The sequence below is a fragment of the Bubalus bubalis genome, chromosome 8 (genome assembly GCF_019923935.1).
Source record: "Bubalus bubalis isolate 160015118507 breed Murrah chromosome 8, NDDB_SH_1, whole genome shotgun sequence".
In the NCBI taxonomy this organism is placed as follows: Eukaryota; Metazoa; Chordata; class Mammalia; order Artiodactyla; family Bovidae; genus Bubalus; species Bubalus bubalis.
The window spans coordinates 76,972,133-76,996,747 of NC_059164.1; the positions used below are offsets into that span (position 1 = coordinate 76,972,133).

The window sequence follows — 24,615 nt, forward strand, 5'->3', positions numbered from 1 at the left end:
AAATTCAAACTCAATACCATACCCTACAAAGCTTTATGTGGTAAAGACCCTGCCCACCCTTGTTTCCACACTAGTCTGCTTCCTGCTGGTTTGAACAAACCAAGGTGGTGGGTGCTTTAGGGCCTTAGCCCTTCCCTTGGTTTTCAGATTACTCCTTCAGTCTCAACTCTGAACTTGGCAGAGAGGCCTTCCCTCACTCCACAGCTGAAGTTGCTCTTTCCCATTTTCATTCTCTAGCATGTCACGTTTATGTTGTACGTATGTAAGTAAGTGAGTAGCATAGTTTTGTAAGGAACTGTCAAACTGTCCTCCAAGGTGGATGTACACTCCCATCAGCAGTGGTTGTTCCACATCCAGCATTTAGTGTTGTCAATGTTTTGGATTTTAGTAGTTCTAATAGATACATAATGATATCTCATTGTTGTTTTAATTTGTAATTTCCTAGTAACATTTGACATTGTCTTTTGAATGCTTATGTCATCTGAATTTCTTTTTGTTGAACTGTTCAAAAATTTTGCCCATTTTTAATTAATTCATTTTCTTAATGAGTTTTATGATTCTTTGTATATTTTAGATAAAAGTCTTTTATCAGATATGTCTTTTGCAAATATTTCCTCCTAGTCTGTGGCTTGTCTTCTCATTCTCTTGACACTATTTTTTCCAAAAGTATTCATCACTAACTAAAATAGTCTTATTGTTTATTGTATATCTCCTCCCACTACAGTGTAAAATCCACAAACAACTGTCTTGCTTTCTACTATCTTTCCAGTGCACAATATGGTGCTTGGTATTGGGGATGACAAATATTTGTTGATTGAATGGATAACCACTGTTAACATTTTTAGTTTGTTTTATTCTTAATGAAAATGGTATTAAGCTGATTTATGTTCTTCCATATTCTTATTTAAAACTCAGTTTCAAAATTTTACCATTTTATCTTCAAAATTAAGGATAATAGCCACTTGTAATAGTATGAGATGAATTTCCACAATGGCTCAAATTAATTGGTTTAAAACATCTAATTACTGATCTATATTTGTTTTGCCCTCTCATGAGCTATACAGATTTATTCTCCAAGAAGTTGTCATAGGGTTGGGCAGTGAAAACAGGAGAATGTTTGCATCAGTCCCACAAAGCCTTATGGAAGGAATGCCGCCTGTTAAGACACTGCAAAGTCTCAGTATGTTCAAATATGTATCGATACACACACACATTGAGCTTGCAAGGTTCAAAAAAATTATGCAAATTCCCTGTTCTTGATAGCTTTTTTGTTAATTGGATTTGTTAAAGATGGCAAATGACATGTTGGTCTCCTACTATGGTGGTTTTCGGTTTTTTAAATTTTATCTTTAGTTGTTTTTGGCAGTATATTTTAGTGTTGTTTGCCACTAATTTTTATAACTATTGTATTTTTGTCTACTTTTATCCCAAGTAGTGCTTTTTGCCTTGAACTGACTCTTTGTTTCCACTCTGCTTTGTATTTGTATGAATATGCCAAGTCTTCTGTTTTTAAGCCTTTCATTGCATTTTAGATCGTTGCTCTTAAAAATAATGTAAATTTGAAAGAGTTGATTTTTTAAAAATCCTTTTAGAAAAGCTTTTAAAAGATGTTTTGGTTCTCTACTGCTGCATAACAAACCATCTCAAAACTCAGTGGCTTTCAGATCAGATCAGATCAGTCGCTCAGTCGTGTCCAACTCTTTGCGACCCTATGAATCGCAGCACGCCAGGCCTCCCTGTCCATCACCAACTCCTGGAGTTCACTGAGACTCACGTCCATCGAGTCAGTGATGTCATCCAGCCATCTCATCCTCTGTCGTCCCCTTCTCCTCCTGCCCCCAATCCCTCCCAGCATCAGAGTCTTTTCCAATGAGTCAACTCTTTGCACGAGGTGGCCAAAGTACTGGAGTTTCAGCTTTAGCGTCATTCCTTCCAAAGAAATCCCAGGGCTGATCTCCTTCAGAATGGACTGGTTGGATCTCCTTGCAGTCCAAGAGACTCTCAAGAGTTTTCTCCAACACCATACTTCAAAAGCATCAATTTTTCGGTGCTCAGCCTTCTTCACAGTCCAGCTCTCACATCCATACATGACCACTGGAAAAACCATAGCCTTGACTAGACGAACCTTTGTTGGCAAAGTAATGTCTCTGCTTTTGAATATGCTATCTAGGTTGGTCATAATTTTCCTTCCAAGGAGTAAGCGTCTTTTAATTTCATGGCTGCAGTCACCATCTGTAGTGATTTTGGAGCCCAGAAAAATAAAGTCTGACACTGTTTCCACTGTTTCCCCATCTATTTCCCATGAAGTGGTGGGACCGGATGCCATGATCTTCGTTTTCTGAATGTTGAGCTTTAAGCCAACTTTTTCACTCTCCTCTTTCACTTTCATCAAGAGGCTTTTTAGTTCCTCTTGACTTTCTGCCATAAGGGTGGTGTCATCTGCATATCTGAGGTTATTGATATTTCTCCCGGCAATCTTGATTCCAGCTTGTGTTTCTTCCAGTCCAGCGTTTCTCATGATGTACTCTGCATAGAAGTTAAATAAACAGGGTGACAATATACAGCCTTGACGAACTCCTTTTCCTATTTGGAACCAGTCTGTTGTTCCATGTCCAGTTCTAGCTGTTGCTTCCTGACCTGCATACAAATTTCTCAAGAGGCAGGTCAGGTGGTCTGGTATTCCCATCTCTTTCAGAATTTTCCACAGTTTATTGTGATCCACACAGTCAAAGGCTTTGGCATAGTCAATAAAGCAGAAATAGATGTTTTTCTGGAACTCTCTTGCTTTTTCCATGATCCAGCGGATGTTTGCAATTTGATCTCTGGTTCCTCTGTCTTTTCTAAAACCAGCTTGAACATCAGGAAGTTCACGGTTCACATATTGCCTGGCTTGGAGAATTTTGAGCATGACTTTACTAGAGTGTGAGATGAGTGCAATTGTGCGGTAGTTTGAGCATTCTTTGCCATTGCCTTTCTTTGGGATTGGAATGAAAACTGACCTTTTCCAGTCCTGTGGCCACTGCTGAGTTTTCCAAATTGGCTGGCATATTGAGTGCAGCACTTTCACAGCATCATCTTTCAGGATTTGGAATAGCTCAACTGGAATTCCATCACCTCCACTAGCTTTGTTCGTAGTGATGCTTTCTAAGGCCCACTTGACTTCACATTCCAGGATGTCTGGCTCTAGGTCAGTGATCACACCATCGTGATTATCTGGGTTGTGAAGATCTTTTTTGTACAGTTCTTCTGTGTATTCTTGCCATCTCTTCTTAATATCTTCTGCTTCTGTTAGGTGCATACCATTTCTGTCCTTTATCGAGCTCATCTTTGCATGAAATGTTCCTTTGGTATCTCTGATTTTCTTGAAGAGATCTCTAATCTTTCCCATTCTTTGGGAAAGACTTTCCTCTATTTCTTTGCATTGATTGCTGAAGAAGGCTTTCTTATCTCTTGTTGCTATTCTTTGGAACTCTGCATTCAGATGTTTATATCTTTCCTTTTCTCCTTTGCTTTTCACGTCTCTTCTTTTCACAGCTATTTGTAAGGCCTCCCCAGACAGCCATTTTGCTTTTTTGCATTTCTTTTCTATGGGAATGGTCTTGATCCCTGTCTCCTGTACAATGAATGTCATGAACCTCATTCCATAGTTCATCAGGCACTCTATCTATCAGATCTAGGCCCTTAAATATATTTCTCACTTCCACTGTATAATCATAAGGGATTTGATTTAGGTCATACCTGAATGGTCTAGTGGTTTTCCCTACTTTCTTCAATTTAAGTCTGAATTTGGCAATAAGGAGTTCATGGTCTGAGCCACAGTCAGCTCCCGGTCTTGTTTTTGCTGACTGTACAGAGCTTCTCCATCTTTGGCTGCAAAGAATATAATCAATCTGATTTCGGTGTTGACCATCTGGTGATGTCCATGTATAGAGTCTTCTCTTGTGTTGTTGGAAGAGGCTGTTTGTTATGACCAGTGCATTTTCTTGGCAAAACTCTATTAGTCTTTGCCCTGCTTCATTCCGTATTCCAAAGCCAAATTTGCCTGTTACTCCAGGTGTTTCTTGACTTCCTACTTTTGCATTCCAGTCCCCTATAATGAAAAGGACATCTTTTTTGGGTGTTAGTTCTAAAAGGTCTTGTAGGTCTTCATAGAACTGTTCAACTTCAGCTTCTTCAGCATTACTGGTTGGGGCATAGACTTGGATTACTGTGATACTGAATGGTTTGCCTTGGAAACGAACAGAGATCATTCTGTCGTTTTTGAGATTGCATCCAAGTACTGCATTTCGGACTCTTCTGTTGACCATGATGGCCACTCCATTTCTTCTGAGGGATTCCTGCCCGCAGTAGTAGATATAATGGTCATCTGAGTTCAATTCACCCATTCCAGTCCATTTCAGTTCGCTGATTCCTAGAATGTCGACGTTCACTCTTGCCATCTCTTGTTTGACCACTTCCAATTTGCCTTCATTCATGGACCTGACATTCCAGGTTCCTATGCAATATTGCTCTTTACAGCATGAGACCTTGCTTCTATCACCAGTCACATCCACAGCTGGGTATTCTTTTTGCTTTGGCTCCATCCCTTCATTCTTTCTGGAGTTATTTCTCCACTGATCTCCAGTAGCATATTGGGCACCTACTGACCTGGGGAGTTTTCCTATCATTTTGCCTTTTCATACTGTTCGTGGGGTTCTCAAGGCAAGAATACTGAAGTGGTTTGCCATTCCCTTCTCCAGTGGACCACATTCTGTCAGATCTCTCCACCATGACCCGCCTGTCTTGGGTTGCCCCACGGGCATGGCTTAGTTTCATTGAGTTAGACAAGGCTGTGGTCCTAATGTGATTAGATTGACTAGTTTTCTGTGAGTATGGTTTCAGTGTGTTTGCCCTCTGATGCCCTCTTGCAACACCTACCGTCTTACTTGGGTTTCTCTTACCTTGGGCGTGGGGTGTCTCTTCACGGCTGCTCCAGCAAAGCACAGCCACTGCTCCTTACCTTGGACGAGGGGTATCTTCTCACCTACGCCCTTCCTGACCTTCAACGTGGGATAGCTCCTCTAGGCCCTCCTGTGCCTGTGCAGCCACGGCTCCTTGGAGGTAGGGTTGGTCCTCCCGGCCACTGCCCCTGGCCTCAGGTGTGGGGTTGGTCCTCCTGGCTGCTGCCCCTGGCCTCAGGCTTGAGGTAGCTCCTCCTGCCCGCCGCCCCTGACCTTGGACGTGGGGTAACTCCTCTCGTTGCTGCCCCTGATGTCGGATGCGGGGCAACTCGTAGTGGCTTTAAGATAGAACTGTTTTGTTAACTCTCCTGATTTATAGTTGGAATAGCTGGATAGTTCTTTTGTTCCATGGTTATTCAGGTGGTACTGCAGTCATCTGGTGGCTCACTAGGACTAGAATGTCCACGAAGGCTCATTCACGTGGTTATTAGTGCCTTGGTGCAGGGATAGTTCTTGGGACTTTGGGGCATACTGTTTATCTGTCTACCTACTATCTAGTCTCAGTCCTCACCCTTACCAGTGGTGTCTTCACTTATTCTTTTTATGGGATCTCTACAGCAGGGCAGAGTAACCATACTTTTTATATAATGGCTTGGGACCCCCAACAGTGCTGAAGTGAAAGCTGCCAGGCCTCCTTAAAGCTGAGGCATAGAACTGCCACAGGGTCAGTTCGGCCTCATTCTGTTGGCCGAAGGAGTCCTAGAGCCAGGCCAGATTCGTATCAAGGTGTGAATACCAGGAGGTGTGGTTCACTGAGGGCATCCTGGGAGCCTGTTTACCACAATATGAGAGTCTAAACCCTTCACATTTATTATTTTAATTGACATGATATTGTTCTTAGGGCTCAGACTTTTACTTCCTTTTGTGAATTTGCATATGCTTTTAATCCTGTTAACTTCTGTATCAACATCAAGAAAAGTAATAGTACTTGTACTCCAGTCTGGCTCAGTTGATAAAGAATCTGCCTGTAATGCAGGAGACCTGGGTTCGATCTCTAGATTGGGAAGATCCCCTGGAGAAGGGAAAGGCAACCCACTCTAGTATTTTTGCCTGGAAAATTCTATGGAGAGAGGAGCCTTGCAGGCTGCACCATGGAATAAGTTATGATGATTGGGGGCTTCAGCATGATTTTACTTATGTTATATATATATTATGTGGAATTTTAGGCCATGTTATAAATTTGAATATTGTATATATATTTTTAAAAGTTTTAGATGTTTTAATTCATTTTGTAACAGCATAAACAATAATTTTTTAGATCTAATTAATTGGATCTAATTAAATCTAGATCTAGTTAGTTCAGTTGCTCAGTCATGTCCGACTCTTTGTGACCCCATGAATCGCAGCACACCAGGCCTCCCTGTCCATCACCAACTCCCGGAGTTCATCTAGATCTAATTAAATCTAATTAATTGCATGCTGTCTTTCCTAATACACTTTTTTCCCTAGATAATTTGTATTTGTTTTTTGATAAAATGTAATATATCTTTAACTAATGTTTCAGGAAGGCAATGTGGATTATGTAACATCTGGGTTCTTTCCAAATACATAATGACTTCCTCTGTCTTCACAGAGTTTGATTGGCTATAAAGTTTTTGTTTGTTTGTTTGTTTGTTTTTTGGCCATACCACATGACTTGTGGGATCTTAGTTCCTTGACCAGCGCCCCTAGCAGTGAAAGCGCTGAGTCCTAATCACTGAATTGCCAGGGAACTCCTGGTTTTAGAGGTCTTGGATTACACTCAGTGCTTCCCAGGAATTTATTGTTATTATTCTTTTGTCTTGGGAAATTTATTGTCATTTATGGGTATACCGTTTTAGGGTACTGGGATTTTTTTTCTCCCCCTGTAATAAAAAGTTTTTGCCAGTGAGGGTTGGTGAATAGATCTGGAAGATGGTGTACATTTTTGTCTTTTTTCTTTTTGTTTTCTTCTAGTATAATTCTGTTTTGTCTCGTCTTCAATTTAACAGCAGTTATGATGATCAGGTTTGTTAGATCTTAGTTCTGAAATTGGCATTTGTCATTTACTCTATTTTTGCTCTTTTATTGTACATTATGGGAAAACTTTTGTTAACTTTTGGCCACACCACGTAACATGTGAGATCTTAGTTCTGTGATCAACCAAGGATCAAACGTGCGCCCCATGCATTGGAAGATGGAGTCTTAACCACTGGGCCACTGGGCCAGTCTTCAAGGGAAGACTTGAATGTAACTTCCTCATTATGAATTCAGCTTTTCTGGTCATGTTAATTCTGCTGTTTTTCTCCAGTGCTAATGTCAGTGTGGCTCAGACGGTAAAGCGTATGCCTGCAATGCAGGAGACCTGGGTTCAATCCCTGGGTCGGGAAGATCCCCTGGAGAAGGAAATGGCAACCCACTCCAGTACTCTTGCCCGGAAAATTCCATGGATTGAGGAGCCTGGTGGGCTACAGTCCATGGGGTCACAAAGAGTCGGACACGACTGAGCGACTTCATTTCAATGTCAGGTGTGCTGTTGCATTTTCAAGTTTCCTTGGAATCTTACCTGAGTTTCTTCTGTTTCCTTCTTAGCACGATGTCTCTTTATTCCCATCTTGTGTGTTCTTAGTCACTCAGTCGTGTCTGACTTTTTGTGACCCCATGAACTGTAGCCTACCAGGCTCCTCTGCCCCTGGGGATTCTCCAGGCAAGAATATCGGAATGGGTTGCCTTGCCCTCCTCCAGGGGATCTTCCCAACCCAGGGGTTGAACCCAGGTCTCTTATATTGCACGCAGATTGTTTACTGTCTGAGCCAACAGGGAAGCCCATCTTACTTGGTTCTTACAGGCAGTGTCTTTCAATAACTAAGGATGTGTCCAAATCAATGCTCTTCTTCATATTGTTTTATTTCTTGGAGTAAATTGTTGCCAGTGCCAGTCCTTTCTCTACTTGCTGTGAAGTTTTACTGACTAGGATTGTAGCCTCTGAATGGATATAGAAGAACTTCTGGATGGGGAAGGGATCGTGGCTGTCAGGGCTCACCCAGTGTGGGGCTGGCTGCCTGTTTGCTGATTGCTGCAAACCCAGGAACCCTGGGCTGGGGGTGGAGAGAGGTGAAGGGCTGCGCCTTCTTCCCACGCACTTCCTGGCAGCTGTGTTCTTACCCTTCAGAGGTAGGTGGGGCTACGGTTGGCCACTGAACTGTGTCTTCCTTCACACTAGTTAGTGGAACTTTCTCCCAGATTTTAGTAATATGTTACTGTCTGAAGTAGGCTCTGCTTTCTGTCTTTTCTTGTGTGTGTCTTTATAGGTGTTTTAAATGGGATTTAAAAATTCATGTCAGGTCGCCTGGTGCCCTCTTAAGCTACATTTTGTTTTCATCCTATATTTCATTATTTAAAAAAAAAAAAAAAAATGTTAAGGAGCTTTCTAGGTGGCTCAGTGGTAAAGAATTCACCTGCCAGTGCAGGAGACGCAGGTTCAGTCCCTGGGTCAAGAAGATCTGTTGGAGTAGGAAATGGCAACCCACTGCAGTATCCTTGCCTGGAAAACTTCATGGACAGAGGAGCCTGGCGGGCTGTAGTCCATGGTGTCACAGGTCAGAAACAACTGAGCGACTGAGCACAGTCCTTTTTATTGGCACCAGGATCTCTTCCAGGTAGTCACTGTTTTCCTGGAATCACTACCAGGTACTTGGATCTATTATCAACACTGGGCAGCCTTTTATCAGCATTCCTAACTCACCTTTACCTGGGGGAAAGTTGCCTCCTGCCAGGTGCTTTCCTCATGATTATCCTGAGTTCAGAACAGAAAGTTTTCTTCTAGAAACACTTGGTTATTCTAAGACTCCAGAGCCAAACCTGGTTAGAAAGCTTAATTTTTAAAATGCTTACCTTCGTAGTCTTTTAATTCAGGGAAGGGGTTTAAACAACAGAAATTTATATTGTCAGAGTTCTGGAGGCTGGGAGGACCAAGACCAAGGTGTAGGTGGGTGGTTCCTTCTGAGGCCTCTCCTTGGCTCGCAGGTGGTCCCCTTGCTGCCTCTTCACGTGGTTTTCTCTGCGCACCTGCATCCCTGATGTCTCTTCCTCTTCTTATGAGTATATTAGTCAAAATGGACTAGAGCTCCACCTTCCTGGTCTCATTTTAACATGATCACCTTTTTTTTTTTTTTTTCATTTCTCATTTTTATTGAGGTATAATTGACATAAAATTGTCAAATATTTAAAATATACAACTGTGATGATCTAATATACATAATGTAAACACTGTAAATGGATTCCCTCTAACAAATCCATCACTTAACTTTTATTTATTTTGGGGGAGAATATTTATTGTCTTTTAATTTAAAACATCTTTTAATCACATGTATTTGCATGCTGCTATATTTTTGGTTTTTGTTTTTAGCCTCTTTTGTCTCCCTTACCTCAAAACACTACATTTCATTCTTTTAAAATTTAGCCCCAATTTTCTTTTTTGCTAGTCACACTTCTTATATTTTATTTTTTGTCTATTTTTGGTCTTTTTTGGTCTAGTCCTTCCTTGTTCTTTCACTTTATTTCTTACTGCCTTAATTTTTTCATGTCTGTTTTCTTAAGTCGGATGTCCTCCCCTCCTCTGCCCTCTCTTCCCCTCATGGTTTGATTTTCTAAAGGCTGGAAGGATGTGTAGTCCTCTAAGAGTGGCAGTATTGTAGACAGTGTCATTCAACAGATGGGAAGACCTGCCTTTCCTCCGTCCAGTATTTTCTGAGTCAGTGTTCTCTCTGTCTTGACCCTTGAAATGATGACTTGGGGATATATTGACACGTGAACTTTAGAGTGGCTTTTGGACAGCATGTACCACCTGTGTGAGAATCTGATTATTCTGAAATCTATGATCTGTAACGTGTGTTTTGTCACTCAGTGGAAGGACCATGGCTTGCAGGGTCAGACAGACGGACGTCATAGCTCTGCTATGTAAGAGCTATGTGACCCTAAGCTGTCCTCAGGGGATTCTGATGTGCAGAGGTTGAGATTGCACCATGAGACTGCTTCCCTCCTTCCAGCTCAGGTATTTTTCTGTGGCTTGAACCCTCAGGGGTTCTTCTGTCCACCCTGCTGGTGAAACTTCTGCAGACCTCCTTCATCTGCAGGGGCTTGAGGGGAGCAGCCAAGAGGTAGTCTCCAACCCTATGCCGGCTCTCGCAGCTGTCTAACAGATCGTCTTTTGATTCTAGAAAGGGGGTCAGTATTTTGAAACCACTGGGCCCAAGTACCCTTTGTGTGTCAGAGCAGAACTATTAGGACTGCTTTCTGGAGACATCTTGCCTGTATTTTGTTCCACCTTTCTGTGGCTAACCATCCCTTAGTCTTCAAAATGAGTTATAACCCTTTCCTCTTGGTTAATTGTAAAGCAAAAAAAAAAAAAAAAAAAAAAAATTCTTCTTGGCTATGTAGTAGGCTAACTGAGGGCTTCCTGGTGACTCGGTGATAAAGAATTCACCTGCCAATGCGGGAGATGTGGGTTCGATCCCTGGGTCGAGAAGATCCCCTGGAGAAGGAAATGGCAACCCACTCCAGTGTTCTTGCCTAGAGAATTCCCATGGACAGAGGAGTCTGACGGGCTACCGTCCTGCGGTTGCAAAGAGTAAGACACAACTTAATGACTAACCAATAAGAAGAGTAATTGAATTTGAGTTTCTTGGGAGATTTTCACTTTGTTAAAAAATTTTCAATTCTTATCAAACCCTTATATATAAAATGTCACCTTCCTGGAGGTAGCCTAAAGTCTGTCTCTAGTTTTACAGAGCTTTTTTGAAATTTTTTGTGAGATTAGGGGTTGCTGAATACTTTATTCAAAAGTTAGCCGATGGGGCAGGGAACCTGAAGCTGGTTGAAAAGGACTGAGCCCCCCCTTTCTCCCATCCCAATCCCTTCTCCTTGCTTGGACACACTCAGTGGCTCTCTGGAGACCAGGTGGATCCTGACTGCCTTAGCGCTCCACGGAGTCAGAGTAGCCCAGTAGAGCTCCCCACTAAGACCTCACTATTTGGGTCACTTGTGAGATTCTATTTATGCTTTTTTTTCTTGGACTGCGATTGTGGTTTTGATTATGATATTTTATAAAAAGATCTAGGGGTGCTGTTTGTAACACCACCCACTTGAGAGATTGCCTTTCTGAATACGCGTGGGAGAGATAGCAGGTATGGTATTAGGAGGGTGGTGTTCCTCAATGGACGCTCTGGACCTTGTAGCTACTTAGGCTCCCTTTTCTGCTGAGCAGATAGGAAACTTGATGTCAAGACTGTGGCCACCTTGAGGAAACGGCTAGTGCATGACAGTGTATAGTTTGGGGTACTAACTTTACCCCAGCTTTTTCTTCTTAAAATTGTTTTCCATTTGTCATTTCCTTATCCATCTGTTTACTTCTCTTCTGACATGTAATATCCTTGTTAGCCCCATCATTCTTTTTAGAAGAAGTTGGTGTATAAATTAGCAAATATGTAAGAACTGTCCTAAATATTTTAAGAAACCGTCCTCTTAATGGATTCTTACCACTCTGGTCTGAGCTGTAGGCTGGGCTGTTGCAGAAGTTACCTGGCTGGTCGTGCCCTATCCCATCCCTCTCCTTTCTGCAGCCCTTTCTTGCAGAGTCGACCCAGCCACACAGGGTAGATGCTTCTCTGAGCAAATGCCTCCATTTCTAGACCCATTTCCCATGGTTCCCTTTCTGTACTTCTGCAGCTCTGGTTCTGCCACTCTGCCCTCCCTCTGCTTGTCATTTCTCTGAACCTGAAGCCCTCTTCCCACCCCTTCATCTCTCTCTGCTCTGTGTCGGTTTCCTCTGTGAAAGCAGGGCGGACCACTTCCTGGGTGCTACTTCCTCTCCTGCTCATGTGTTGGGTCACACTAACTGGGCTGTTCACCCACAGGGGCCTTTGTGCAAATTAGAACAAGGTACTGCATAGGACTTCCTACTACCGGAAGCCCACCCGATAAATGTATGAGTCCAGGCTGTTTACCCTGTGAGGGGCGCCCTGAATGTGTGGGGGTGGGGGTAGAGGGGTGTGCCTGCCTGTGCATTTGTGCTCCATGGCCCGTGTTGTAACTGGAGGGAATTGTCCATATCCCCAGCTCCATCAGTCTGGCCAGGGCAGGCCCTCAACACCTGTTTGCTAAGCTAAAGGAAGAACAAAGGTGTGAATTCACGCCATGCTCTTGTCTGAAAAATAGCAGGGAAAGCACACTTGACAAGGCTTTTGCACTGAATGTTACGAATATATTATAATGCCGAGATGTATTTTTTTCCCCCCACATCTCAGTATTTCTGAAATGACAGATACCTTAGTCAGTGGACTGTGGTAGGTGAAGACACAGCCCCTGGAGCTGGACTACTTGGGCCTGAATCCCAGGGCTACCACTCACACACTTATTTGTGAGATTTTGGGCATTTTACTTAATCCTTTCGTGCCTCAGCTTTAACAGTAGTTTGTTCTCTACTTCCTGGGGTTGTAGTGAGAGGTCAGTGGATTCATATATGTGCAGTGCTGGCTCAGACGGTAAAGCGTCTGTCTACAATGCAGGAGACCCAGATTCGATCCCTGGGTTGGGAAGATCCCCTGGAGAAGGAAATGGCAATCTTAGTACTATTGCCTGGAAAATTCCATGGACAGAGGAGCCTGGTAGGCTACAGTCTATGGGGTCGCAAACGACTGAGCGACTTCATTTTCCTTTCACTTTAGAATATCACCAGGCACATAATAAATAGTAAGAGATATGAGTAGTAGCTGTTAGCAGCACCATTAAAGGCGACATAGACACTCACTATATTGCTGTTTCCTTTTAACCCTGAAAAGCTGTTTTAATCCATGGAGCACAGCTTACATGGCTAAGCATCCCGTGTCAGTAGCTGCAGACTGGCCGCATTCTGTGTGCTGAGGTTGAACACCCTCTCTTCCCGCACCAGTTTCTGGTTTGCTGCAGGAGAACATGCACAGTATGCTGACAGGAAACCAGCAGGCTTTGTTTTTTCTTCTTAATATAGCAAAAGAGAAAGAGGGGAAACCCAGATAAGGCTCATTTTAGAACTTAACTTCTCCAAAGCTTAGACTGGTAATAAGTCTTAGCTGTGTAAAACTATCAACCAAAGAAAATTGTATTTGAGAAAGTGATTATGTATCCATTAATTCATTCACTGCACTAAGCAGCTTGTCGGATTTTAGTTCCCTGACCAGGGATTGAACTCAGGCTCTTGGCAGTGAGAGCCCAGAGGCTTACCCACTGGACCACCAGGAAATTCCCTGAAAAAGTTCTTCTAATGTAAAGTTTTTGTCTGATTGCAGGGCAACCTTCCTTAGATGGTTTTCAAGGAAACTGGGCTACGAAGTGGCAAAGGTAATGACTGTTCTGGGGCCTAGCTCCGCATCTAATGCCTCCTGGTGTCCTCAAGTTAGACAGTAGATGGATGTCTCTCCCCAAATAGTCGTGGATTCCCCTGGTCCTCACTGTTCACTTGTGGCTGGCTGCAAGACCACGTCAGGGTTGTGGTGGCTCTTCTCTGAATTGCTTAAGACTTTTTCTCCCGTCTCATGTTCGCTTGAGAAACGACAGCCGTGTAGGAAGCTGTGCATGACTCCTGCTCACCGCCACACCCTGTTGAGCTCTCCTTCACGTTAAGCAAGATCTGACTAATGCATTCTTTGGAGATGCTCTGCCTGTTTTCATCATGAGACTAAATGTTTTTTTCCCAGATCGCACTACTGTAATTGAGTTTACCCTCCACTTTGAGAAATATCCTTACCTACCAGAGAGCATAGCAGAGACTCCCACAGCATTGGAGGACACTGATTTGGAGTTTTGGTACCCTTTCCTTAGTTGAATAAAACAGTATATGAGTAAACAATATAGGGATGATCTGAAACTTTTTTAATTCAATATATCTAAACCCTGAGTTTGATACTTCTGTGTAGAACTGGTCAACTTTAGCCCTGTCAGAGGGTGTATTTAATGACCAGTTCCCAGAAAGAGTATCTACATGAGGAACTTTCTCCAACAGGCCTTCTTCTGAACCTTCAGGATTCATTTACCTTCAGGTTGCAGAAATGATAGGCAGGCAGCTGTTCTTACTCTCCATCGCCTAGAAGGTGGAGGAACAGACAGTGGGAATGTGTTCATCTTGACTCAGGTTGGTTAGCGGAGACACTTGCTGATCTGAGTCCAGTGCAATGGGTTTGGTGCACTGAACTTGCTGAGCTGGCTCCTCTCCATCTCTTCATTCAGCCCGAAAGTCATGGCCAGTTTCCTTATCCGGGGGGGGTGGGGTGGGGGGTGGTGGCATTTCTCGAAATATGAAAGAAAGCAGCCAGTGACTGCTCTGGCCCACTTGTAGGCTTACAAGACCAGCTATTGCCACAAAGGGAGAAGCTTCCTGTTTACCAGCCGGCGTGAGACAAAGTGGTTGTGCTTCCTAGCTGTGCGGGACTTGGCACGTGGGCCACATTCTGTCCATCAGGACTGCAGGGCTGAATGCCTGCTCTGTGCTCAGCCCTTGCCCCTGTGGCCCCGGTCCTGGATGCAGGCCACCCTCCGGAGGGCACTTTCACTTGGGCTCCACAACTGGCCCTGGCCTTCTGAAAGGGAAGGCGGCCTTGCCTCCTTGCTGGCTTTCTCCTTAGCTTTCCCTTCCCCATGGGGCCCGATCCAGGCAGAACCCTTGGCACGAACCTGAATCCCACCATAAATTCACATCTTTTGTTCCTAAGTCTCTAGGAAGCAGGATGCCAATGCCTCTGGGGAAACAGGTCTTTTTCGCCGGAGTGGCAGCTAGTGGGAGCTGCGCCATCCTGTACTACCTGGTCCAGAGTAAGTATCCGGTGAAGCGCCCACGGCAAGGCCGCCTCCTAGTTCTCTTGGCCCCTTCCTCCATCAAAGGAAATACTTCAGATGCTTTCAGCAGATTAGAGAAAGAAGGAAAGGGCTATTTTGAGCAGCCAGTACACCATTCCATTGGCTATAGCTTCCTTCTCATCCTGTAATCCCAGTTTTCCCAGGAGCCACAAGAACAAATAAAAGGAACAGGACTCATTTGCGTAAGAAGCCTTGAAAAAGCAAGATGGGCTTTCACCCCTGTGCACACACAGGGGATCCATCAAGATTTCTGAGATTATGTAAAGAACAAAGGAAAGGGGGCTACCAGATGGTTCCCAGGTGTGGAAAACTGGCTTTCTCCAGTGTCCTCAGACTGTTCACCCTGCCATTCTCTGCTGTTCAGTTAGTGGCAGACAGGACACCTTGAGCTGGGGACTGGGGCAGGAGCAGAAGACTCTGCAAAAGCAGAGTCTAGGCTGGCAAAATCCTGACAGATGCGGCTTCCAGCCCCACTGCACCTAAATTTGAATTTGTAAAGATAGACCACGATCATCGGGAGCAGCCAAGACATTTAAGGGCATTTCAGTGCTACTGGTTGTGAAGCAGCAGCAGAAAGACTGACTTTCTTTGAAGATCTTTTATGCCTGCCTGGCTTGGCTCCTCACCCTGTTACTTCCTGCCCTGATGTGAGCATCACCCACAGCCAGGCAGATAGCCTCAGCCCCCTCCACCCGTTCTTCCCCACCTTCCTTCAGGGCTGACCCAGAGATCTCTGGATCTAGAGGTGGTCAGAGATGAGCATTCCCAGGGATAATTCAGACTGGAATAGCTCAGCACCACTGCCCCTTTGCCAGAGCAACGGAGGCAGAACGTGACAAAAATGAATACATTTTCAGGTTGAGGGCCTGGCAGCCTTTCCTTCTGAGGGAGCTGGGGTCAGCTGATAGTGATAGTCCAGTGGGCTCTGCGACCAACTGCCTGGGTTGAATCACAACTCCCAACTCTGGCCTAGCTGTGTGACCTTATGGGGGAGTCTGATTTCTTCCTGGGCCTGAGTTATCTATGTGATGAGGGGTAATATTTAGGGCCTCCGTGTGAGGTTGTTGTAAAAATTAAATCAGTCTCACAACTTGTGGGATACGGAGGAATTGCTCAGGGAAGGTGGTCTGGATGCCGCCTCTGCTCCTCCACTTGTCATGGCTGCGACCTCGTTCACGCCTGCAGCCCTCTCCTGGGAGGCCATCCTGGAAGGGCATTCTCCTTGACCTCTCCAGGCTCAAGCCGCCTTTCCTGTCCATTACTGTGATCTGGCCTACAAGTCTTTCTTGTTGCCACACTGACAACCATACTTGAGAAGCTTAGCTTCCTTTGGTCTCTCCCTGGGGAGGCTTGTCGTACCTGATGCTTTCAGGGAAGTGCTTCCTGGAGTTACCAGTAGTCTTTGGGCCAAGGATACCTGAGGCTGAGAGCAGTTTATCTACATGAAATGTTGGCATAAATCTGTAAACTTGACAAGTTAGCATTTTCATGCTATTTCATGCTATCAAGTCCTATTACTTGGCCTAAGGGTTTTGTTTTTGGTGGTGCAGTCTCTCTATATTTTGGTTTATCAGGACCTTCCTCTTAGTGGAAGGAGTAATGTTCGGAAGTCAAGTTAGATTCTGGCCCCAACTCTGCTTCAGATATCACAGGACATAGAAATAGAAAGAAAGTTAGAGAAGGTCTGAGCAGACGCCTTACGTGAAGGAGAAAGGCAGTGAATGAGGTGAGGAAATAAGAAATGAACTTGACACAGAAGGATCAATACCTTGCTCAAGGTCACCTGCCATGCCCCTACAGATGCTGACTTCCTATGTTTTAGTGTCTCCAAAATGAGACCTTAATAATAATTCCACCTGTTGATTTCATGTTTGTTTCTATTTTCCATGCTGTACATGAATTGTGTCATTTAACTTTCTACAAGTTCAGTAAAGGAAATACATGTAACCCCTCTGTTTTCCACTTAGAAACATTTTCCAGAGCTTCTTATTACCAGCTGGCCCTGGAGCAGCTGCACAGCCACCCTGAGGCACTGGAAGCTCTGGGCACTCCTCTCAACGTTCACTACCTCCGACTCACCGACAAGTACAACTTCGTGGACATCGCTGATGCAAAGGTAACCTGCTCCCCCTGCGAACTGTAGGCTGGGTGCCTACTGGGTTGAGGAGGGGCTGCTGTAATCTGGAAAGAGTCTTGGAACAAGCTGGAGGAAAAGATGTGAGATGGGAAAATCCACTATGTGAAACTGCCACTAGGTGTTACGTAGCACCTTTAAAAAAAAGCACTGTGGACTAATTAACTTCCACATAAGTTTTCTCCCTTTCGGGGAATTGATGTGGCAAGGGAAAAGCTGTTTGTGCTCAGGTCACCATCTTGAACTGAAGGTTGTCGAGAAATGATCAGTGGTGGTTTGCCAGTATTTCAGTTTTGAACTTGAAATATACCTACAGCTAATCGGTGCTCATTCAAATCTAAAAACTCTTTAAACTCCAATTTTAAATATAAAAGCTTCCATGCAATGCCAGTCCATTTTTTCAGCTGTATTTCACTTTTATATAGTTCAACTGATAAAACTCAACTGAATATAAAAAGCATTTTTTTCCTTCTGTCTGTTAGAGGAATACAGAGAAGACTTGGAGGGAGTTTATAGTTTATGGCTGTGGTTCCCTCTGCCAGTGTGTTCTCAGCGGAGGTGTGGCTGGGAGAATGGGCTGAGTGAGGCAGTGAAAGGGCTGTGACGTCATCTTGGGAGGTGTGCGCTTGATTCTGCGACAAGCAGAAGGCCTGGAATATTTGGAGGATAAGAGTGAGCTGATCTGACCTAGTTTATTTTTGTTCTTGTTGTAACTTTAACAGGAACAGTTTTATTGGAATTCTCCCCCTAACTACAAAAGCAATTTGTATTCAAGTATTCTGCTAAAAATAGTGGTTTAAAAAAACTTTTAATTGTTGTCTAGTTGATTTTATATTGGATTAGTCCAGTTTGTTGGCATATAATTCGTAGTCTTCTATGAGTCTGTATCTGTCTGTACTAAGAGTTGTGGCTCTTCCTCTTTCATTTCTCATTCGGGTCTACTCCTTTTTTCTTGAGTCTGGCTAGAGGTTTGTTGATTTTTATCTTTTCCCAGCTCTAGATTATATTTATCTTTTCTGTTGTTTTTTTAATCTATTAATTTCCTCTGATTTTTATTATTTCCTTTCACTGACTTTGGGCTTTGTTCTTTTTCTAACTCCTTTACAGTCCAGATCAGAGTATGGACCAATTTGCTACTAATAGTTACCTTTTTAAACAAACAGTGGACTTATTTTTTGTTTTTCTATTATGAAAAGTTTCAAGTATATGGAAAAGATGAAAGAATTTATGCTGTGGAACTCATGTATCTGCTACCTGGATTCTGTAATATTTTGCTCAGTGTGCTTTATCCTGTACCTATTTGCCTACCTCTGTTTGTTCATGAACCTATCTTATTATTTCCAAATAGCCATACACTTCACCTTTAAATTCATAAGCTGTATATAATTAATCAGAGTTTATGGTTGCTTTTTTTGAGGTAAAATTTACTCTCAGGATCTGATGAACTTTAACAAATGCATCCCCCTATGCAGTCCATGGGGTTGCTAAGAGTCAGACACGACTGAGCGACTTCACTTTCACTTTCCACTTTCATGCATTGGAGAACGAAATGGCAACCCACTCCAGTGTTCTTGCCTGGAGAATCCCATGGATGGAGAAGCCTGGTAGGCTGCAGTCCATGGGGTCGCACAGGGTCAGACACGACTGAAGCGACTTAGCAGCAGCAGCAGCATGCAACTCAAGCCCCTACCTAGATATAGACTGTTCCCATCACCTGAGAGGGGCCTTATGCTCTTCTCACATTATAGCCATCTCTGAGAGGATAGCATTGTATCCACTTATATGTCTCTTTATACCCCACAGCTGAAGATCCCTGTCTCTGGACCAAAGTCAGAGGGCCATCTCTATGTCAGCTCATCCAGAGATGCCCCCTTTAAGAGGTATGATGGGGAAGTGGGTGGGGAGCAGGAGGAGAACCTTCTTCTGGAAACAATCTTGATTTCCCTTTTCAACTGCAGTTGTATGATTGCGGCACTAAGAATTAGTTTTACAAAGCTTCAGAAGTTTCACAGCCAGGACAACATGCATGCCAGTGCTTTTGCTCTTAGCTCAGTCCGGACATTTTATCCAATGCAAACTACTGAATTTGAGGAGCTTTAGTTGGTGTGGTCTAGGTCTGCCATGCTGTGTCACAGTTTCCAACACTGCTGCCTCTGTTGTTACAAGTGAATAAAGGCCTGGGTTCCTGTTCCAGAGTTATTCATCACATTCTTTATGTAAGCTCTCCCTCCACCCCATTAATTGGCTTTTCTTGTCTGGTTGCCAGGAGCTAAGTCAGTCACTTCCCCCACGGGAAGCCTCTCTCTGAGATGTCTGCTGTTTAGCCAGGATGTATTTTAATTCCTGGGGACAAAAGGCAGTCCCTGCCTGGCCTTGCTGACCCCTGAGCCTGGGATTAGAGGAGGAGCTGAAGGTCGAGGGGAATTAGGAAACCAGGAATGAGGTGCTCCTTCTCTGATTTCAGCCATTCATTGTGAAACTTGCCTTGATGGCGATTTAAATAAAGATAGCCTGGAATAAAAGGTTAAAACATTGTTAACATACTGCTAACATAAAACAGTTTAAAAAATTTAAGAAATTCCAAACAACTGTTTATTTCCTTTTAAACCATGTCTCTTGCCTCGGTGTTTCATTGATGAGAGACTATACTTTTGGTTTTTCTCAGGTGGAACCTTCAGGAGGTCTTCTTAGAGCTCAAGGATGGTCAGCAGATTCCCCTGTTCAAGCTCAGCAGGGACAACGACGAGGGGAAAAAGGAGTGAAAATGATCAGCTCCCTCTGCTCCTGGCCTCCCTGGTCACCACGCGTCCCCCGGGGCTGCAGGTGCAGCCATATGGTGATCTCTGTATCATTCTAATTTAACCACAGTGAACCCTACTGAAGTTTTTAATCAGAAACTTACTATAATTTATAAGAATTTGAAAGTCCTCTGTACAGAAGTATAGAATAAAGGGAATCAGTATTAATAATGTTGATTTCTCATCTCTCACCAACCCACCCCCCGCCAAAAAAAAAGTTTTCAATGAAGTTTTCTAGCACTGACGTTTTTAAGTGTTAACATCAGAATGCCAAGGGAGACAGACAAGCACTTCTGTCTGGTCGCTGTACCCTAAATTTATGTTAAGTAGCTTGTTGGTCACTCTCAAGTACTTATGAGTTTTTCTTCTTCATTGTTTTATTTTCTTGTTTTAGTCACCAACTGTCTGCCTAAATGAAGATTCACAAAATAACTGCTTTAACCCAAACATTTCAAAAGCTTAAAACAACCACATTTTAGAGAATCTTACCTGTAGGTTTTCTTAGTCTTGCAGGGGGACAAGATCTTCTGAGCACCAGAGCCTATAAATCCCAGAAATCTGCCACTTTTGCTTTGGAAAGGCCAATTTAAACTCCTCAGTATTATTAAGCTTAATGTAGTTATAATCAGGGATGTTCATCAGCTCTTTTCCTGCGCTCTTAATATTCATTGAAGGGAAACTTCAAAAAGGTTATGCGTAAATGTGCTGGTAGAGTATGAGGCCTTTCATCGTTGTTCTGTAGTTTGTTTCTTTAAAAAATACTCTTTGAATAGAATATTAAGTGGAGAAGTCTTTCCCTGAGGGCACTTTTTCCAGTGTGTGTGTTGATAAATATTACGACCTGTGGAGTCTTTTTTGCGCTGCTCTGTTCTTTGACAATTTATGTGCCGTTCTGTTCTCTAACAGCTTTTACTTCCTTTCAGTGTTTGCTGGATTTTTTTCTTGGTGTGGCCAAACCGTAGAAAACCCAAGTGGATCATCTGTTCTGAAGGAAAAGCAAGTAACAATTTTTGTGTAAAATTTGGATTAAGAGGCTTTCCTCTAGTATTATGTAGTAAAAAGATCCTTAATTTCTATTTGAGTCACCATCTTGGGTACTTTTTCCAGTTAAGCATATTTCAGTGTATTTACTTCTTAATGCCTGCATGGCTGATTTTGAACAGGCCAGAAATGCAGTCACTGAAGTAGACACTGTCCTTTCTTTTCTTGAATTGGTGCTGTGTATGTGCAGCCCACTACTTGTGTATCTAGCAATCACTGTGCCTCAGCCATGGTCTCCCAGCAATGACCCTGAAGACATCTTGGATAATACACATCATCATCAGAGGCAAAGGTGACTTTTTACCAACTGAGCAAATGCTCCAAGCCAGCACTGGAGAAAGGGCTTCACTAGCATTGTAAGAATCACAGACTTATGAAAACAGCAGACGAGCAATCACAGCCAACAAGTGGCAGGAGGACTCCCACTGGCATTTACTAAATAAGATGCTGCCTGGTCTCTGCTCACAGCAGTTTCCATGATACTGGACCAGCAGAGTTCCAAGCAGTAGTGCGAAAATGACGTAGTAGGAGAGAGAGACCAGTTATCTATGGGCCTTGAGGTCTAAGATTTCAGATATGATGGAGACTGCCTTACAGACAGAAAGAACATGAAAAAAGGTCTCAGCAGGGAAATTGAGCTATACTCCAGAAAGATGATCTGCCCTTTGGCCGGTTAGCTGAAGATACAGTAAAAGCAAGCTCTGGACAGGTAAGGTGACCAGTGTTAGCATTTTACATGCAGCTTATAGCCATCAGATTTTGGAGTAAGTATATGATTCTACTGTTAGGAGAATGTACCAAATTATACTGATAAGACCTGTATGACTTTCAGAAGTCACAGATTTTACTGTCATTTATCCCATTTTTCTAGATTTGGCTTCCCCCTACCTGTCTTCCTTCCAACCATTCACCAGTCCAGGGATTTAATAATACCCGCTGAGACAAGGTTCTATCACTCCCAGTTTTGGTAAAGTTGTATTCAGCAAAGATGAAACTAAATTACATCCACATGAAGCTACCAGCACTTGGCAAACAGTGGCCTCCCTCCTCTTCCCAGTGGAAAGGCCAGAGAAATGTTCTCTTAACAGCAGCTTTAGGGCTTTCTGAAGGCAAGCAGCCTTAGGCTATGGACTCTGGTGTTTTCAGCTTGTCCATATTAAAGATATGAATAGATATGAATAAATACCTATCGGTTACCAGTCTTACAGGTGAGGCAGTGTTCCTCCTGCAGCAATCCCACTGTACTAAGATTCTATCCCAAAGATACGCTGGCAAAAAAGATACAAAAATGCCATCTATGTATAGATTATTTAATGCAACATTCTTGTAATAGCAAAAACTGTAAACAACCTGAATGTAACCCAACTATCCATCAACAGAGAATGGGTTACATCAGTTTTGGGATTTCCTTATAATTGAGGAGTCTGTACTCATGCAAAGGAATTTTATATATGCATGTTTATATGTATGTATATATTAGCTTCTACTTTCAAAAAAGAAACAATGGAAGAATAACTAAAGTCAGTACCAGTAGTTACCTTTGGGGAAGTAAACAGCAAGGGTGTGTAAGCAGGAAACAGGGATGGAACTGTAATTTCCACAAAGTACCTTGTCTTATAGTTGAGACTTTGAAACCATGCTGTTTTATTTTTACATAATTAAAAAATAAAACTGCAAAGAAAAAAAATCTTTAAAATACTTTTGAAATATTTCTTCTCTATATGACTCATTTGTTAAAATATTTTTAGTGACTTTCTGCCTCAACATCCTTAGTGGTATATATCCTTCTGGCAAAAAAGGAATCCCAAGAACTTTTAAACTACCACTGGGCTAGTGTTACTGTGTGTGTGTACGTGTACACACTCACACTCATTCACTGGAGACTTCCTCCTTCCACAGACCTGGCTTTCATAATCTGAGGTGTATTCACTAATTTTCTCAGACCTAAAATACACAGAACCACTGTCAACTCTAAGAAGCAAAACCCCCTAGAAGGGACAAGATAGAGACCTTTTCTCTGTTCTTCCCATTAAGCACAGCTAAAACCCGGGCTATTTATCAAAGCAACAGAAACAACCTGAAAAATGAAAAGGCAGCAGACTGGCTAAGGACTTTGGACCCAAATAGTAACATAGCAATGAGTTCCTGTGTTTTCTTTTACCTCATTTTTCCCAGACTAGGTGCTGGTAAAACCAGCAGCCTCACAACACCGATGGCAGAGATAACTGAAGCCAAGAAAAGCTGGCTTTCTCAAGCCAAAGAACTTCCACACGGTAATTGCCAGACACCATGGATAAAAACAGGGCCCCAGCCTTCCCCTGTCAGCTGGGGCCAGGTGGAGAGCCCAGACTTTCTTCCTTACTCAGCTCTCATGAGGCTGCCCTGGTCCTCTGCAGGGGTGGTGGCAGAGAAGGCTCAGTGGGGAGCTAGGACACCATCCCCGCGCTGTGATATCCTCTCTCCACCCCTGTGGCATCAGTGGAGGCCACACAGGGAGCCAGCCCACACTTCGACACCTGCCCACCATTCTCATGGTGTCAATGAGGCCCATGTTCTTTAGACAATAAAGAGGTACCTTAACCCCTGCCAGGGTGTCAGAGAAGGCCAAGTGGTGAACCTGGACCTTCACCCTACAATGGGCAGCAGCGAGGAGGCAGTGTGCATACATACCCCACGTTGCCCACCAGCATGGTGTCAGAGAAGATGTGCTAAAACAGAAGATTGAAACAAGATCCAGAGTCTTTTAACATAAAACCAAGTGTCCAGTATAATGAGAAAATTGTATTTTTGTATACCAAGAACAAGGAAAATCTCAAAAAGAAGGAAAGGATCAGGAACTTAGAAATTACCCAATCTGAACCAAGAGAATAGTCCAAAAATAGTACATGTGAGTCTATAATAAAAAAATCCAGCATTCATGTCACTGGAATCCCAGGAGAGAAGATAAGGGTGGGGATGAAAAAGCATCTGAAAGAATTAATGGCTGACAAGTTTCCAAATGTGGCAAAAGACATAAACCTATACATTTACAAAACTGGGTGAAACCCAAACAACGTAATCCTAAAGAAATCTACAATAAGACAAACTTCTGAAAAACAAAGGCAAAGAAAAATGCTTGAGAGCAGCAAGACAGAAATACCACCGTACCTACCCTGGGAAGATAATCCAGGTGAGAGATGTCTCCTCAGAAACCGTGGAGGACAGAAAAAGGGCACAGAATTCTTCAAATGCTAAAAGAACTGTCAACTCTGAATTCTGTATCTGATATAATTATCCTTCAGGAATGAAGGAAAAATAAAGACATGCCAGATGATGGAAAGCAAAAACAAATCTGCTGACTAGACCTACCTTAAAAGAGTGACTAAGGGAAGTTCTTGAAATAGAAAGGAAATGCTTAAAAAAAAAAGTCTTAGAACATCAGGAAGGAGGAACAATTGAGCAAAAATGCAGAAGAATTGATGCTTTTGAACTGTGGTGTTGAAAGACTCTTGAGAGTCCCTTGGACTGCAAGGAGATCCACCAGTCCATCCTAAAGGAAATCAGTCCTGGGTGTTCATTGGAAGGACTGATGTTGAAGCTGAAACTCCAGTACTCTGGCCACCTGATGGGAAGAACTGACTCATTTGAAAAGACCCTGATGCTGGGAAAGATCGAGGGCAGGAGGAGAAAGGGACGACAGAGGATGAGACGGTTGGATGGCATCACTGACTCAATGGACATGGGTTTGGGTGGACTTCGGGAGTTGGAGATGGAGAGGGAGGCCCGGTGTGCTGCGGTTCATGGGGTTGCAAAGAGT

At 43.2% G+C, this 24,615-nt stretch overlaps 1 protein-coding gene across 12 annotated transcripts in view; it reads left to right on the top strand.

The window, feature by feature from the left end:
* LOC102398106 (cytochrome c oxidase assembly factor 1 homolog) overlaps positions 1–19,946 on the top strand; it is a 98,781-nt gene extending 78,835 nt beyond the window's left edge. For 7 of the 12 annotated variants that reach the window (XM_044946806.1, XM_006049306.3, XM_006049308.3 and 4 more), the window contains 5 exons: positions 13,283–13,334; positions 14,702–14,801; positions 16,814–16,962; positions 18,784–18,860; positions 19,646–19,946. In XM_044946806.1, coding sequence (XP_044802741.1) covers positions 14,717–14,801; positions 16,814–16,962; positions 18,784–18,860; positions 19,646–19,742 — 408 coding nt within the window. In that variant the 5' untranslated portion in view covers positions 13,283–13,334; positions 14,702–14,716 and the 3' untranslated portion in view covers positions 19,743–19,946. Of the gene's footprint in view, positions 1–13,282; positions 13,335–13,995; positions 14,125–14,701; positions 14,802–16,813; positions 16,963–18,783; positions 18,861–19,645 lie in introns of all 12 variants that reach the window. The other 5 variants (XM_044946807.1, XM_006049309.3, XM_006049310.3 and 2 more) reach the window with 2 other exon arrangements.
* Positions 19,947–24,615: the final 4,669 nt, after the last annotated feature.